General features: G+C 40.0%; 1 protein-coding gene across 2 annotated transcripts; it reads right to left on the bottom strand.

Annotated features, from left to right (window-relative positions):
* Positions 1–559: 559 nt before the first annotated feature.
* On the bottom strand, positions 560–11,896 carry LOC115193985 (poly(rC)-binding protein 3). 2 transcript variants are annotated; one of them, XM_029753186.1, is made up of 13 exons: positions 11,311–11,887; positions 10,012–10,054; positions 8,586–8,708; positions 8,398–8,454; positions 8,126–8,242; positions 7,768–7,899; positions 7,002–7,130; positions 6,640–6,750; positions 5,478–5,519; positions 4,937–5,012; positions 4,194–4,246; positions 3,642–3,811; positions 560–960 (listed from the first exon to the last, which is right to left on the bottom strand). In XM_029753186.1, exons 3-13 carry the CDS (start codon positions 8,661–8,663, stop codon positions 924–926), a joined length of 1,002 nt encoding a protein of 333 aa, XP_029609046.1. In that variant the 5' UTR covers positions 8,664–8,708; positions 10,012–10,054; positions 11,311–11,887; the 3' UTR covers positions 560–923. The 2 variants fall into 2 exon arrangements, with proteins under 2 accessions (XP_029609046.1, XP_029609045.1); XM_029753185.1 differs by lacking the exon at positions 560–960 and adding an exon at positions 1,887–3,127 and having other exon boundaries at positions 11,311–11,896.
* Positions 11,897–14,830: the final 2,934 nt, after the last annotated feature.

Genomic DNA, 14,830 nt, shown 5'->3' on the forward strand with positions numbered 1-14,830 from the left:
CCAGTCTCCAAAGTGCCCTTTTGTGTGGTGGTATATTTCCCCCACACAAAAGAATGCTGTGTATAGATGTTTTAACGTTGCTGTTCACAACCCACTGTTCGCAAGTCGTCGTGACGTCATCGAGTTCGCCCTGGCCCACCCTGTCTGTTGGTTGTCTTGTTGGTCTGCCCTGTACGGAGCTCGAGTGCGCCCCGGTTATGCCTGTTTCCCAGTCTGCCCTGTAGGAGATTTGCGCGTGACCGGTATCCAAACATGCATGGCTTGAGACATGCGGTCACCTGTCGAGTGTGTGTGTGTAGCTAGCTACCTAGTTTAAATATCAACAGTACTGTCACAGCAGCAGAACAGTTGATTAACACCTGGGCTTTTTCATTTTGAGCACTTGTCCCCTGAAAGGTCTGTGCGCAGCCCTGCCATATCTGAATTGTGGCTCACTCTTCACGTGAAGGAGAAAGATACTGTATATGAAAACAATAATTACTAATAGTGAGGGTTAGTCTAATCTCAAGTGTGTAAATTGTTTGATTTCGCTGTGCAATAAAAAAGGAGAAATTTCTCATTTGTATTCATAAAAAGCTTGATTTATTTCAAAGTAATTTCATGTCTGGGACAAATATAACAAATCATAAGAGCTCATCAACAAAACTAAGAGTAGAACCTAATTAAAAACACAAACATAAATATAACATTGTTACAATAGTGTGCTGCATCAACCACAGATATTGAGAGCAGAGTGGAATATGAATTGGACTGTAGAGTTTTGTTCATTTTGACTTCAGTTCTGAGAAAACCAAGCGGCAAAAACAGAACTATAGGAATTAGTTAGGCCAGTCCCACTCTACAGGATTATTGTGTAGATTCAAAGCCACAAGAATCCAATGTGGCTTTAGGGTAATCCCATCAGCACTGCATGTGCAACAATACTACAGAGCACCCAAGTCTGTAACCACTGACAAGAGCCTATTGGAGGAGAGGAGGAAATATGACCGAGTGGAAAAACCATTGTTACAGTAAACTTCACTGTAATAACTTTACTTGACACCCAGCGTCATAAATGTTACGACACGGTCATAAACATGTCATAATATGTCATAACAGCTGACATAACTTGTCATAACCAGTTATAATATGGTCAAAACACTGTCATGACACATAGATTTCGACCTGTTGTGACATATATTGCGTTATTTTACGGCTAGTTATGACACTTACATAAGAGTGTCAAAACCTACCACACAATGCAAAACGTTCCATTACATCCTAGTCTACGTGTCAACAGTATGTTTATGTATGTTATATAAAAAATAAATAAATGGACCATGTTAAATGATCATTTTAATTGCGCACACATTGATGTCAGACATGCACCTACCCCAATGCTCTGTTGCTGATGACTGGGATGAACGCAGGAGCAGATTTCAGGAGCAGGACAAGACACCCTATTTTTGATTGATGACTGATTACAAGGGCATGTACGTGATAGGCCGATCTGGCTTGTATGATTATGATGGTCATAATGCCTCTTGACAGTTTCCTAAATTGTATTTTCTTAGTCCAAGTAAAGTGGCACAGGATGGTCATAATGCTTCACGGCAGTGCAATAAACTTTATTTTCTACAAGATCCTTTTTGAAAAATGATGATAAAAAAGAAACATGACTGTAAAAAATATATTACAACAACAACAAAGGATTTAAGAAAGAAACATTCAAACAAAAGGAAACTTCTTGGCAGTGAATAAATGTGGGGTTTGACACTCTTATGTAGGTGTCATAACCAACCATAAAATAACGCAATATATGTCACAAGAGGTGTAAATATATGGGTCATGACAGTGTTATGACCATATTATAACAGGTTATGACACATTATGTCAGCTGTTATGACATATTATGACATGGTTATGGCCGTGTGATAACATGTTATGACACTGGGTGTAAAGTAAAGTGTTACCAAACAGTTACCCTACCAATGGTCAGTAGCTGGTACAGTGTCAATTCCTGTTTGGAACTGGCCTTTTCCTAACAACATCATTGGCCAACTATTTACAGCAATTCAAAACAAAATACAGTACATCATATCTGAATAAACTGTTCTGCTGGAAGGATCAGCTGTTTCTGTGCATCACATACTATAAACTTGATAAATGCCTGTGTATTGTTATGTATGTTCAGATACACAAGTAGGTATTTAGCTTTACTTACAGTTGCAAACAATACTGTTACACTACAATGTGTGTGTGTGTGTGTGTGTGTGGGTGTGTCTTTGTCAAACAGCTGAAAGCTTTTTCCTGAAATCTAGAGAATAATCATTATGCTTAATTATATGCCAAAAATATGTTTATTTTTCTGCATATCTCAGCATACCTCTTATATGCTTTCCTGCAGCTCTGCTAAAGTCTTGATAAAAGATTGAAATTAATGTGAGCAGGCAACCTTGCCAACTAGCTACTCTAACTTTATTTATATCCTGAAATGGCTTCTTGGTAGCTAGTAATGAGGGTGGAAGATTGGGAACCTATCTGTGCTACCTGAAGCCAACTTCATAAAATTGCTAGGTGGCTAGTAGTACCACAGAGAAACAACAACAAAAATATTTTTCAACAAGACAAATCTGAGGGGGAACACGCCCCTGTCCCCCCTACGGGCATGAGGCCTCTGCATACAGTCAATATATCTTAATCAAGCTTTGCAACAGGGAACAAGTGTTATGCAGTACTGACCCCAAACTTGTTTTTGGAAGGGGAATTCAATTCTTATCCCATTTGTCAATATGGGGCAAACTTCTGCCGCTCAGATTTTTTCATGCCAGCAGTAGGAATCTTAGTGGTGTAAGGGGATAGACCTTGCGGGAGCCCTGAGGCAGCTGCTGGGTGCATAGCCAGCATAGGGAGCGTTTTCATGCCAAGCAGACTGGAAACGGGGACAGCGTAGTGCTGGGTGGGGATGGACTGTAAGGTGGAGGGGGAATGCATGTTAATGGTGCCAGGGACTTGGGTGGTGGCGGCCATGACAGCCATAGAGGTGGGTGTGGAGACAGTGGGAGCAGACTGAGAGAAGCTCATATTGTTGAGGTCAACAGATGACGCAGAGGAAGCAGCCTGCATGGTGTATTTAGCCATCTCTAAGCTGTAAACAGATACAGGGAAGGTAGCCATTTTTGGAAACGAGGGGGTTGGGAGAAGATGGGAAGGTAGGGTTCAGCAAAGGAGTTAAGGGGAGGCATATCCAAAGAAAGGCGGGAAGAGAATGGGTAAAGCATGGGAGGAGAGTGAGAGAAAGGGAGAAAAAAAGAATCAAATGAGGAATGTTATGTGTTAAAAGCAGTAAGACAAAAAAGGTGTTCATGCTTTTGTGAGTTTGGATCACTGGATTGTATTGAGACCCCAAGGCACTTAGATAATATGTAAGGCTTTTCCCTAAAACAAAACAATTCCATCCATCCTTCCTGTCAACACTGTTAAATTGACTATATTGTCTGTTGTTTGACTGTCGTGTCTTAGACTGTTTTACGTTGTTTGACTATCTTGCCTGTTTCGTTCTCTATTTTCAGTTGTGTCTTGTCAGTTGCCTGTCCTGTACTGTAGTGCCTCATGGGTCACAAGTCACAACTGACCTACTAGAGGTAGTGAGGCAGTCTTACCTGACATTGATGAGGTAGTGTGCCACACTGATGCTGGTAGGAGAGCCTATGATTGTGACTTGGCGCATGGGCGATCCGTCCGTGGCACTGGCTATCTTGATGTGAGCTCCTGACACCTGGCGAATCTCATTGATCTTGCTGCCTTGTCTGCCAATTATGCTGCCAATAAACTGAGGAGGAAAAGATAGGAAAGTCAAAAATGAAAGTCAAAAGATGTGTCACGTGTTTCTCATGGTTTATCAGTCCAATTAAAACATCTGTATCCTCCATAATGTTATCTCCCCAGTCGGAACATCTGAAAATGTTATCTCCACAATTTGGACATCTAGAAAAATATTCTCGCCAGTTTGGACACGTGACAATTGGAAATCTGTCCTAAAGATAAGAATAGAACATTATGTAAAGAGACAGCATTCAGTTGGCTTACATATTACAAAAAAACCATCAATTTCAGCTGTCATTCTCATTTGAGAGCAGCGAAACCGGTGCCTAAATAACTGTGATCTATAGACTGTACTTTGTATGATGCTGATAAGACTGAGCAAGACTTACATCATTGGGTATTGCCAGCTCCTGAGAACTTGTGGGGACAGAGGCATCCATTCCTGCAGAGTAGGACATAGTACTGTTTCCATATGCACTGAAAGTCATGGCATTGCATATCACTGTATGTATGATCCCTGAGACATTACATTCATTAATTATTTGGTCACCTTAATTAAACAATTCAAATCACATTGCATGTACATCTAACATGAAAGCGCAAAGTGACTTAACAGCTTTGATATAAAATGCATACAATTATACATAATGATAAATGAATAATATACCTTAGCATTTCAATCTGTGAATGTATCCTTTGAAATACCTACATTTTCAGCAATACCCTGTCTTTTTTTTTATATCAAACAATTGGAATAATTCAATAATTCTCACTGTTTGAATAGTGTGTTATTTCAGTTGGCTGCTTCTTTGTTGTGGGATAGAATACATGGGGTGGTATAGGTCAGGGATGGTCGGGAGGATGTTAGAGACAGAGGAGAACCGTTGCCAAGGTTAAGGAGAGGGGTCTGTGAGATGAGGGTTCTGTAAGATGTAGGCTACCACCTCGTTAAAATTGCTCTATCTTTACAGACACACAGTAAAACATAAACATGTAAAAGAAGACGTGGTCCTTCCAGAAGCAGAAGGGGATTTTTGATTGGTGTGATGAGCACAGAAGAAGAAAGAGGAGCACAGAGAGAGAGAGAGAGAGAGGGATAGATGGACTTTCCCAGGGAGCCTTGGGTACATACCAGGGAAGGTAGGGTTGCTCTGCCCAAGGGAAGGGAGGGGGATATGCTGCATAGCCAACTGGTGAAGCTTGGTCAACTGCAGGGTAGGAAGGAAGTTAGAACTAACCAATCAAACTGGATTATTTCAGCGGAGCTGACAGCTATAGCTACAATACAGAGCCAATCTTAAATTCAAACACAGAGTTCAAAATGTGTGTTAGGTTGGTGAAGAATTCGACGTTTGACATCAGAATCAGAATTACGCTGGCTTGTCATGGAAGTGATGAGATTCTTCTGTATTAGATGTGGTATTTCTATGAGCAAGAGGTGCCAAGTTACCGTTAGCTTTTTTGTTATGGTCCCTTTCTTTTCTCACACTCTTCTGAAACAAAGCAAGCTGCTATGTTAGTGTTAATAAACACCACAGTGCAGGATAGTGTTAGTGTTTCCTCCTTGCTAGTGAGTGCACTGAGGGCATAGTGGTGGCTTGGAAGGTAGTGGTGGTTGTAGGCAGGAGTGGGTCATTGGGGTGGGTGTTACTGGATCAGACAAATGCACTTACATCTTGATGTGGAAACGCATACTGTCCTTGAATTGTGAAGGCCTGCAAAAATGGGATACACGAGTGGGGTATTATAACTGTTTGACCATTTCTCCTCTTGTTCCTTTTTGATTATTTTCTAAATGGTTGCAACACATGAGGATTTGATGTAGGTCCCATGCCGCTTTGGTTCCGTTCCCAAAATCTGTAGCCGCTACTACGTCTATGTCTCAATCCACCTAATTTAATCGAAAGGTTATCCATTTCATTTTTTGGTTTCGCTTTGCCTAGGATGTCCAATCGGATACACACGTTTGTGAAAGGGCATAATGGATTTTTCTATATGTAAAATGGGAGCCATTAACGGATAATGCCACATGGCAAAGCGAGAGGTTTAAGTGTCGTATTTTGTCTAGCGTTGATGCCCATCGGTACACTGCCGTAATTTGTAAAGTGGCGATGTGATTACTAACTGCTGTGTAATTATATGACAGCTTTGACCAGAGACTATAGATGATTAAGTCAACTGGCTGTAGCAGCAATTTCTCATCTGGCCACTCACATACTACAAATAGTGGAGAGACGTCAATATATGCGGATGCTTCCCTCTAGTGGTGAAAAGATGCACTGGATGTTTTTTTGGCTAAATGAGCATTGCGTGCCATTTCCGAATGTTTTTGTAGCCTAAACTCCAATTACATTTCTTAACTTGATTACTCTGAATCAAAAAAGGCCAGGAAGATGCAGAATCTACAGTTTAAGTGGAATAACAGGAAATAAATTTCCATGAAATTCCTAGAATGAGCGGAATGAGTGCCTAATTTGCATGTTTCCCAGAGCTCATTGTAATTACATCTTTAATTACAAGCAGGTATGGTAATGAATACACAACAACAACATTATGTGGCTAGTAGCTGTCCTTCCGGCCTTCCGTCGTCATATAGCAGGGCCTTTTTTTCAAGGAATGAATTGGAATATACAGACACGTAAACAATTCTAACGGACATGCAGGCTTTTTGAACAAGGTTATCGTAAATGTCCTGAACATAATATCATCACCCTTAGAAGGCTATTTGATGACCTGCCATCACTTGCCAATCATCAGTGCCAAGGGGCTGATGTGTATATTTTTTGTATTGTATTCAAGTGTAACTTTTGTACAGACAACAACAAAAAAACTCACTTGTGAAGCATGTTGTTGTTGTTGTTGTTGTTGTTGTTGTTGAAATACTAGATGTCCGGCTCCTGGCATGGTCTTGGGGCGATACGGGATAGTTGCTCCTTTGGGCGGTGACTGAAGACACAACCAAACAACAAACAGCAATGGCTGATCAGACGAACACATCACTATCAACTGCAGCTAGTTAGATTCCATTGTTTCTTAGATTACCTGGCCCTGATATGGCTGTAGCCTCCATTATTATGGTGTAGTTAGATACCGTAATTATCAAGCCTTGAGCCGTTTCAGGTCTGGATATCAATTTGAACCAACTGATAATTGGAGGCTATAATAATACTGTATGTTAATTGTATTGGCTTGCTTACTTCCAGGATGACAGAGCAGATGTGTCTGACACACTGCGTGATGGCCTGAGGAGTGCCTGAGATAGTGACAGCTCTCTCAGTGGATTCTGGCAGCATGTCCCCTGCAACCTGCACCTGGGCACCTGTGGTCTGAACATCACATACAATGGGAGTCAATTACAAAGAGAGGCCATTATTTGTCAAAAGATTCCTTTTGATCATGTATTATTCATATGTAAATGTACAAGGTCTGATTTTTATGTTTATTTTTGACATGCACAATGTATATGTTGTACAAATGAGTCTCTTCTGACACTGCTAGCCAATGCACACAAGATTTGGTTTCTGTGTTCCGAGATTATGTCAACATAAATATTTGACACCCAATTATTTGGAGAGTGCAATCCTCCTTCATAGTTAATTTACTATGTTTACTATGAGGATTTAGCACCCAATTCCATTGATGAATACGAATGTTTGCATGACCACATTGTTTGGTAATCCAGGCTTATCAGTCTCCCTGAATAGTGTTGTGTTGTGCTGGTGCTTCATTGTAATTCATTTACCTGAGGCTGTTTCATTGGGTGATTGAAAGGTTAGGATGGGATCATCAAATGCAGCCTGATCCCAGATATATGCTGTATAAACAACTCCTACAGTCATTAGTTGGCTATACAGCACAAACAGATCTGGGACCAGGCTAAGTCAAATGAGCTCCCGCTAGGACAAAATTGTTGTCAAAAGAAAGAAAGTAATTGAGAGATGCTTCGAGCCTGGCTTCTTCTACCTCTCTGATCTCCTTGATCTTGGAGCCTCCTTTGCCTATCAAGGAGCCACACTGACTCCCTGGGAACACAAGGCGGAGTGTCACTGGAGGATGGCTTGTTACCGTGCTGTTTGTCATTGCAGCTGTAATGTCCTGAAATAGAGGTTAAGACAACAGTGTTCAGGTTATCAAAATATAGGGGGGTAAAATCTCAGAAATTCTAACATGGTCCTGACAAAATATTCTGTACTGTATCGTTCATTGAAGTCAAAGGAAGTTTTGTGTGAAGCGTTGCCCAAAGTGAGGAAATTAAGTACATTTTTACTTGTCCTTAACATAAGGACACAACAGATTACATGGTACCAGAGTCTTTTGTTACCTCCTCAAACTTCTCAGCGATCATAGAGAAAGCTTTGAAGATGCCCTCTGTTGGTCCGGTGATGGTAACAATCCTCTCTGGAGAAGATCCCTCCGAAATGTTGATGCGAGCTCCACTCTAGAAACACAGTTGTCATTTTAGGTGAATCATGTAAAAATACCCTTTTTCCTCAAAAACAGATTCCAATTCTATTGAAATTAGCATTTTATTGCATTTGTTTTGTCAGAAAATTTGTTTTTTTTGTTATATACAGTTGTAAGGACACGACTTACCTCCTCTCTCATCTTTTTGACGGTTTCCCCTTTCTTTCCAATTATGCTGCCTACCTCCTGTTAACAATGAGACACCAAACAAATATATAAATCAATAAAATGATGACATTCAAACATTTTTAACGGGATCTGACAATCGGAATAATGTGAAAGAATAGGGATATGTTGCAATGATGAGACGTGTTTACCTTCCCATGCATCAGAAGCCGTAAAGTGAGGGTAACATTCAGCCCCGCCTCTGAGGCCCCACCTTCCTTGTCAGACATATTCACACTTATCAATGGTCTAGACACTCAGCTTCATACAACACTCTGTAGACACAAACAGGGACCCAATTCACATGAAACTGGCATAGTCAGTTGCTTTTTGTTCAGTCAGTCATAAAATGAAATTAGAAAGCCCTTCATGACCCTTGAAGTGTATCCAATGTAACATGCAATCAATACAACTATATGTGGAGGCTTTCCCAGAATGAATGAGACAATGAATTTGTCATTTTACGATTAGAGAGTTGTCCCTACAGTGAATGCAATTTTCTTTGATTTTGACCTCAGGTTTTTTGCCACATCACTTAAAAGTGAAATCCAAGCCTCCAGAGTTAATTGTGTCCACGTACCAGTAAGCATGCATGGTTACATATTGCTTTATCATTTGCCCTATGATGCAAGGCTTATCATTATGATCCTGTTTTAGTGGTTGATATCTGTGACTGGGTAAAATTCGCTTTGCCGCTGGTGTGATGCTCACATGGGACTCCCTCATTAGTTCCAGCTAAACAGAACTTGTGAGACTGTTCTTTGATTAGATAGAAATACAAAAGAAGCTGTTTGTGTCCTACAGGGCTGGCGATCAAGTGATGTCTGTGTGACCGTCTCTAATAATACCCAAGTAATATCACTCTGTGGGAACACAATGTCCCACTGTTCCCATGTACCCTTCATCCTATACCCAGAACCACAGAGGAATGTCTCTGAATATAAGACAGACAGGAGTGGTACACGCAACTATGAACATACTACTTTAGTCTGTCGGTGAGTGTGAATTGACAGAATCCTTCTTTCCACAATCCAAAATTCTATCAAAACTTGCCCAAATCTACAGATGTAGGATCATTTTTTATCACTATTTTGCTGCTTTGAGGTTTAAAAAGGCTTCTAAAGTTTTTAATTTCCATTTTAAAACATCAGATTTGATTTACCCTAATGAAAAATGTATCAACCCCTACATTTCCCCCCCTATTAATTACAATCCACATAACAAACTGGCTCAAATTAAGATCCTACATCTGTACACCAATGCTTTAAACATAACTGTATTTGTCCTTTTTGTATCTTACCAAGTGTGTCATGCATGACCTTTGACCAGGAGCGGACTGGCCATTTGGCATTGCGGGCAAATGCCAGATGGTCGGGTCAATTTTTAGCCCAGTGGACCTGTCTAACTTGGGTTTTTCGCACAAAATGATCATTATCTAGCTAATAATGTGGGCCTCAAGGAAAGAAATAGGCCGGTGTGGGGGTCTCGAGGAAAATAAATGGTCTGGTTTGTTAGAAATGCCAGGGCCGATTTCTGGTCCAATTCCGCCCTACCCTTTGCCCCAACTCAGATACTTACCTACACCAATAGATGAAGACAACGCTTTGCCGGCATGCCACACCTAAGAAAGACATGGAAGCAACAAGGATTACACACAATGGTGATGGGTAACATAATGTTTGAGTTTGACAATAACATGTCATTACATTCAAACAGTACATGATTCTTTAATTATAATTGCTTCAACATTCATTGCTAAGTCAAGCCTGGGTCAATTCCCAGCAAGCAATGCCAACATCTTCACACATCTTCACGCCATATAGAAAATAATATAATATTGCCGCAGACAATAATATTAGGAATTCAAAGAGTTGTTGAGCAGCAGGGTATATATAGCCTAACAAGAGTGATTCCCTTCTCTGTGTCATTATAATTACACTAAATGCATCCAACAAACAGCAACATCCCAGCCTAATCCTATAGGCCCGGATTTGTTTGGTTAATGCTTAAGACCCTTTTGACCCATTTCCGTCACCTCTAGCATGTCAGCACCCACTCAAGACTACAGAACAAAAACGCTACACAGGAGCAGCCATGAGCATGATTTAACAACTGAAAATGTTCAGTGACAAAAGGTGTTGATAAAAATCTCATCTTTATCAGCAAACTGGAATTACACTGGAATTAAACTACAGGGAACACATGTACACTTGACTAACTGATTTGTAGGGACAATATGAGGAATTTTGAATTTGATCTTGTTGAAGAAATGGAACGATATTAATATTGAAATTGAAAGCTTATCATGGGACAAGTGACTTTGCTCAGAGGCTATGTTGTGCGCTTTAACACTCTCCACCCCATAATTGTGTGTTATAGGGCCTACATAGCATTGTATTACATCGGATCATTTTAAAACCTTCCTCTCACATCATGAAATGAGATTAGGCCAATCTTAATGTGTGGATAAAAGTTCCTCCTCGTATACAAGGGCATAGAACTTTGGGCAAATATATGTATACTCAAACCCACAATATTTGACCAAAAGCCTTGCCTTAGTTCCATCAATTAAATTCAGTACTGTAGATTAAATGGAATTGCATTTCATCTAACAATAAGGGTATAGAAATTCAATGACATGGGTAGCTAAGTCTGTGTCAACTCAGGGCAACCGGCAATTGAGGGCAATTCATTTGTAAGTTGTTAAAAGAACAGGGGATTAAAGTTTACGGTTGAATACGACTTCTGTAGTTTTCTTATTTGCAATATTATTACCAAGGGAAACATGAATAGCTGCAAAGCCTAATCCTCTATTAGCCACATTGGTTGAGGCGCCTGTAATGTAAAAATAACTATTATAAAGTATAAAACACTAACCTGCTGTTTTAGTATAAATATTTGTTCCTCTTCCTCTCTTCTTTGTCACTCCAGAATGAATAGTCCTCTAGTTTTACAGTCCTCGTTAAATGTTTGACCCCCTTTGTTGTCAGTTATTGCACAGAGAAGGGACAGATGGCTCTCTGTGCCCTTAGACCGGCTGGCTGGATTGAGGCTGGCTTTGCTATTTGTCCGTCCCCCTAGCTTAGCCCAAGATAAGCCCCTACGCAGGGCAAGTGAACCTGCATCTCTCCATGTCAGTGACACAAGGGAGGCATTGCTCTGTGGAGTGATCCACTAGCTGCTGAGGCCTGAGGGCAGAGCAAAGTGGCTCTTCTGCAGGACACTGTCCAGAGAAAGCTATAATTACAGTGACTGCGTGCAAGACATTGTAGAAGTCTAACCTTTACAGTCAACAAAAGCATAAATGAGAAAATACCGTAGAAACTCTTTGTAAACTACATCATTAAATTGTTGGTTGTTTAGATTCTCTGGCAGATTAGCAAGCTGCTCCCTACTTCAATAAAGTAAAACGCATCACATCAGAAAAAATGGAGACAGAACTGACAATGGAGAGTAGAGTTATGTTCGGAGAGACAACCATAATATCTTCATGGGGTGCTTTACCCTCACTCTGCACCTCCCCCACACCAAGACCTTACAACCAGTAATGAGGCAATAATGAGTACAATATAGCCCTTCTGCCCATAAAGCTGCATTCAGCTGAGCCACCAAATTGTGAAGGGAAATTAATCAGTGAAGCATAAGTGGAATATTTAATTACTGCTGCATCACTGCATGATAGGGAGACAATAATGGCCTCTGTGAACTTCTCATGTCACATGCTTCCAGACCACGTGCTTTGGTCTCCCTACTTCAAAAAAAATGCAATTTGTCTCCAACAACGTCCCATGAGTTGGTGTAAATGTGTGTATGTGTTTACAGTTTTTTTCAATGTAAGTGGTATATTTTCACAACTCTAACTACAAATCTCTAAACTGATAACACTTGACATGTACCATTTTTAAAATAATTTGTTTCTAATGGCAGGTTGTGAGCATGTTGAGAAATATGTCAGTCTTACAGTTTCATTATAATGATATAGTACATGCAGGACCATGACCCAACACACCTCCAGGCTGTGTAAGGGCTATTTGACCTAGAAGGAGAGTTATGGAGTGCTGCATCAGATGACCTGGCCTCCATAGTCACCCGACCTCAACCCACTTGAGATGGTTTGGGATGAGTTGGACCACAGAGTGAAGGAAAAGCAGCCAACAAGTGCTCAGCTTATGTGGGAACTCCTTCAAGACCATTGGAAAAACATTCCAGGTGAAGCTGGTTGAGAGAATGCCAAGCGTGTGCAAAGCTGTCATCAAGGCAAAGGGTGGCTACTGCGAAGAATCTCAAATGTATACAAAAAAATTTGGGGGTTACTACATGATTCCATATGTGTTATTTCATAGATTTGATGTCTTCACTATTATTCTACAATGTAGAAAACAGTAAAAATAAAGAAAAATCCTGGAATGTGTAGGTGTGTCCAATCTTTTGACTGGTAGGTAGGACAAATCATCAGAAATAGGGGAATTGTAAAGCAGTTGGCTGCTGTAAAAACGTAGCACGGAGATGTATGTCATTTCTGCCACATGCACCATTGTATAAGATCACCTTTTCTACATAACTTGTCAACTGATACAGTATCACCTGTATCTCTGCTTGAAATTCATCAGCTTACAGTGTAAAACATGTACTATTGTTATATACAACCCAGGTATTTCAGCAGTGCATTGTACACTACATAATAATTCCAAATGGTAGCACATACTGTACAGTGACTACACTTTGTCCTTTTAAAGCACACTGGCTGATGGGAATGATGATGTAGTATTTACATTCACATCCTTATAGGATTTGGTTTTACCTTCTAACATAAATTGATGTCAAATTGATACATTTAAATATAGAAATTGTTCAGCAGTTAAACTATACACATTACAGATTTTTAAAATCACTTTAGTGGAATTTTCAATTCTCTTTGTGCAAAACTCCAAACAGTTAACACATGTAACGCAGCAAGTGTCATATTCAAAACGTTTTATTGTGCATTCATTTTATTTGAAGACATCTTTCACTGCCATTGATCATCCAAAATACCAGGAGAACATTGATTTAATCACCAAAACACAACATAATGAACATCAATTTAGTTATTTTAACAGCCAGTTAATTCAATAGAAAGAAATGCAACATACTGTACATGTTTCAAAATTGGCATTTGTAATATGCTCCAATACAGAGCTGGCGTTATGGGCGGATCTTCTTAGGGGGCTGGCCTGCCCTACTTCGAGTGGGCCAAATCTGATGTAACAAGCCACAGACAGAAACCTCGACGAGTGGTTGTTAAAAACGACTGTCACCAAAACAGTTATGGACATGGGGCTCATGTACGACGCACTTGAACTTGCCCTACTGTCCGAGTGCTTAGCTTACAGAAACGTAACACCTCTATTCATAGGCACCTGAGCAATGGAACAAAAAGAACAGCTGCACCCCCACTTTCAAAATAGTGGCGCAGACTCATGATCCATTGGGTAATTTGTAATTTTCAATGATTAGTAATGTTTTGAGCTAGTCTGTATTAGAATAGGCAAATATGTAGCCTAAGATATGTAGCCTATTCAATGTGGTGCGTTGTTTAACCCTTGTGTGGTGTTCATGTTTTGGTTATTCACCAAATGTTCGCGGGTCTGATGGACCCACATTATTGAGTTTTTAAAACGATACAGCCATTAGATGTTGACTTATATCAATTACAAGCAATATAGACAGCATACATGGTTAATATTTGCCATTTACCTATGCTAGATCACATTTAATCAATAAAAACATTTTCTTTTTTTTACAAAAATCAATTATCATGACATGGTTTGAAAGAAATTATGTTTATCTTGAACAAGTATAAATGAAACAAGGTTTTCATCACTATTGTTGTTTATTGCTTAGAACTGAACAAATTGGAAGGACAAATTTTACATACAGTATTTTATGGAAATGATAACTCAGTCCCACCGAACACAAAAGAAGGCCGGTCTACACACCACATGAGAGTTTTTACTGTGTGTGGGCTGCAAATGTATTTCTTGCACTTGATGCATGTGTACTGTGTCTTCTTGTCCTTCTTGGGTCCACACACATTGCAGCGCTTCTTCGCTACGTTACCGGCTACAATCTAGAATGATGAAAACCCTTAGTTCAGGAATTTTACTAACATCTCACTCACACATATATAGTTACAGCAGGCCCAGGTAGGAGATTCAGACACATACACATGCAACAACATCACTAATACTTACTTCCGGTATTGGAGTTCTTGGTTCTGTGGGTCAGGCGGATGGGGCACCAACAAATCAAATCAAATGGATTTATATAGCCCTTCTTACATCAGCTTTTATATCAAAGTGCTGTACAGAAACCCAGCCTAAAACCCCAAACAGCAAGCAATGCATGTGTAGAAGCA

The sequence above is a fragment of the Salmo trutta genome, chromosome 5 (assembly GCF_901001165.1).
Source record: "Salmo trutta chromosome 5, fSalTru1.1, whole genome shotgun sequence".
NCBI classification, from domain to species: domain Eukaryota; kingdom Metazoa; phylum Chordata; class Actinopteri; order Salmoniformes; family Salmonidae; genus Salmo; species Salmo trutta.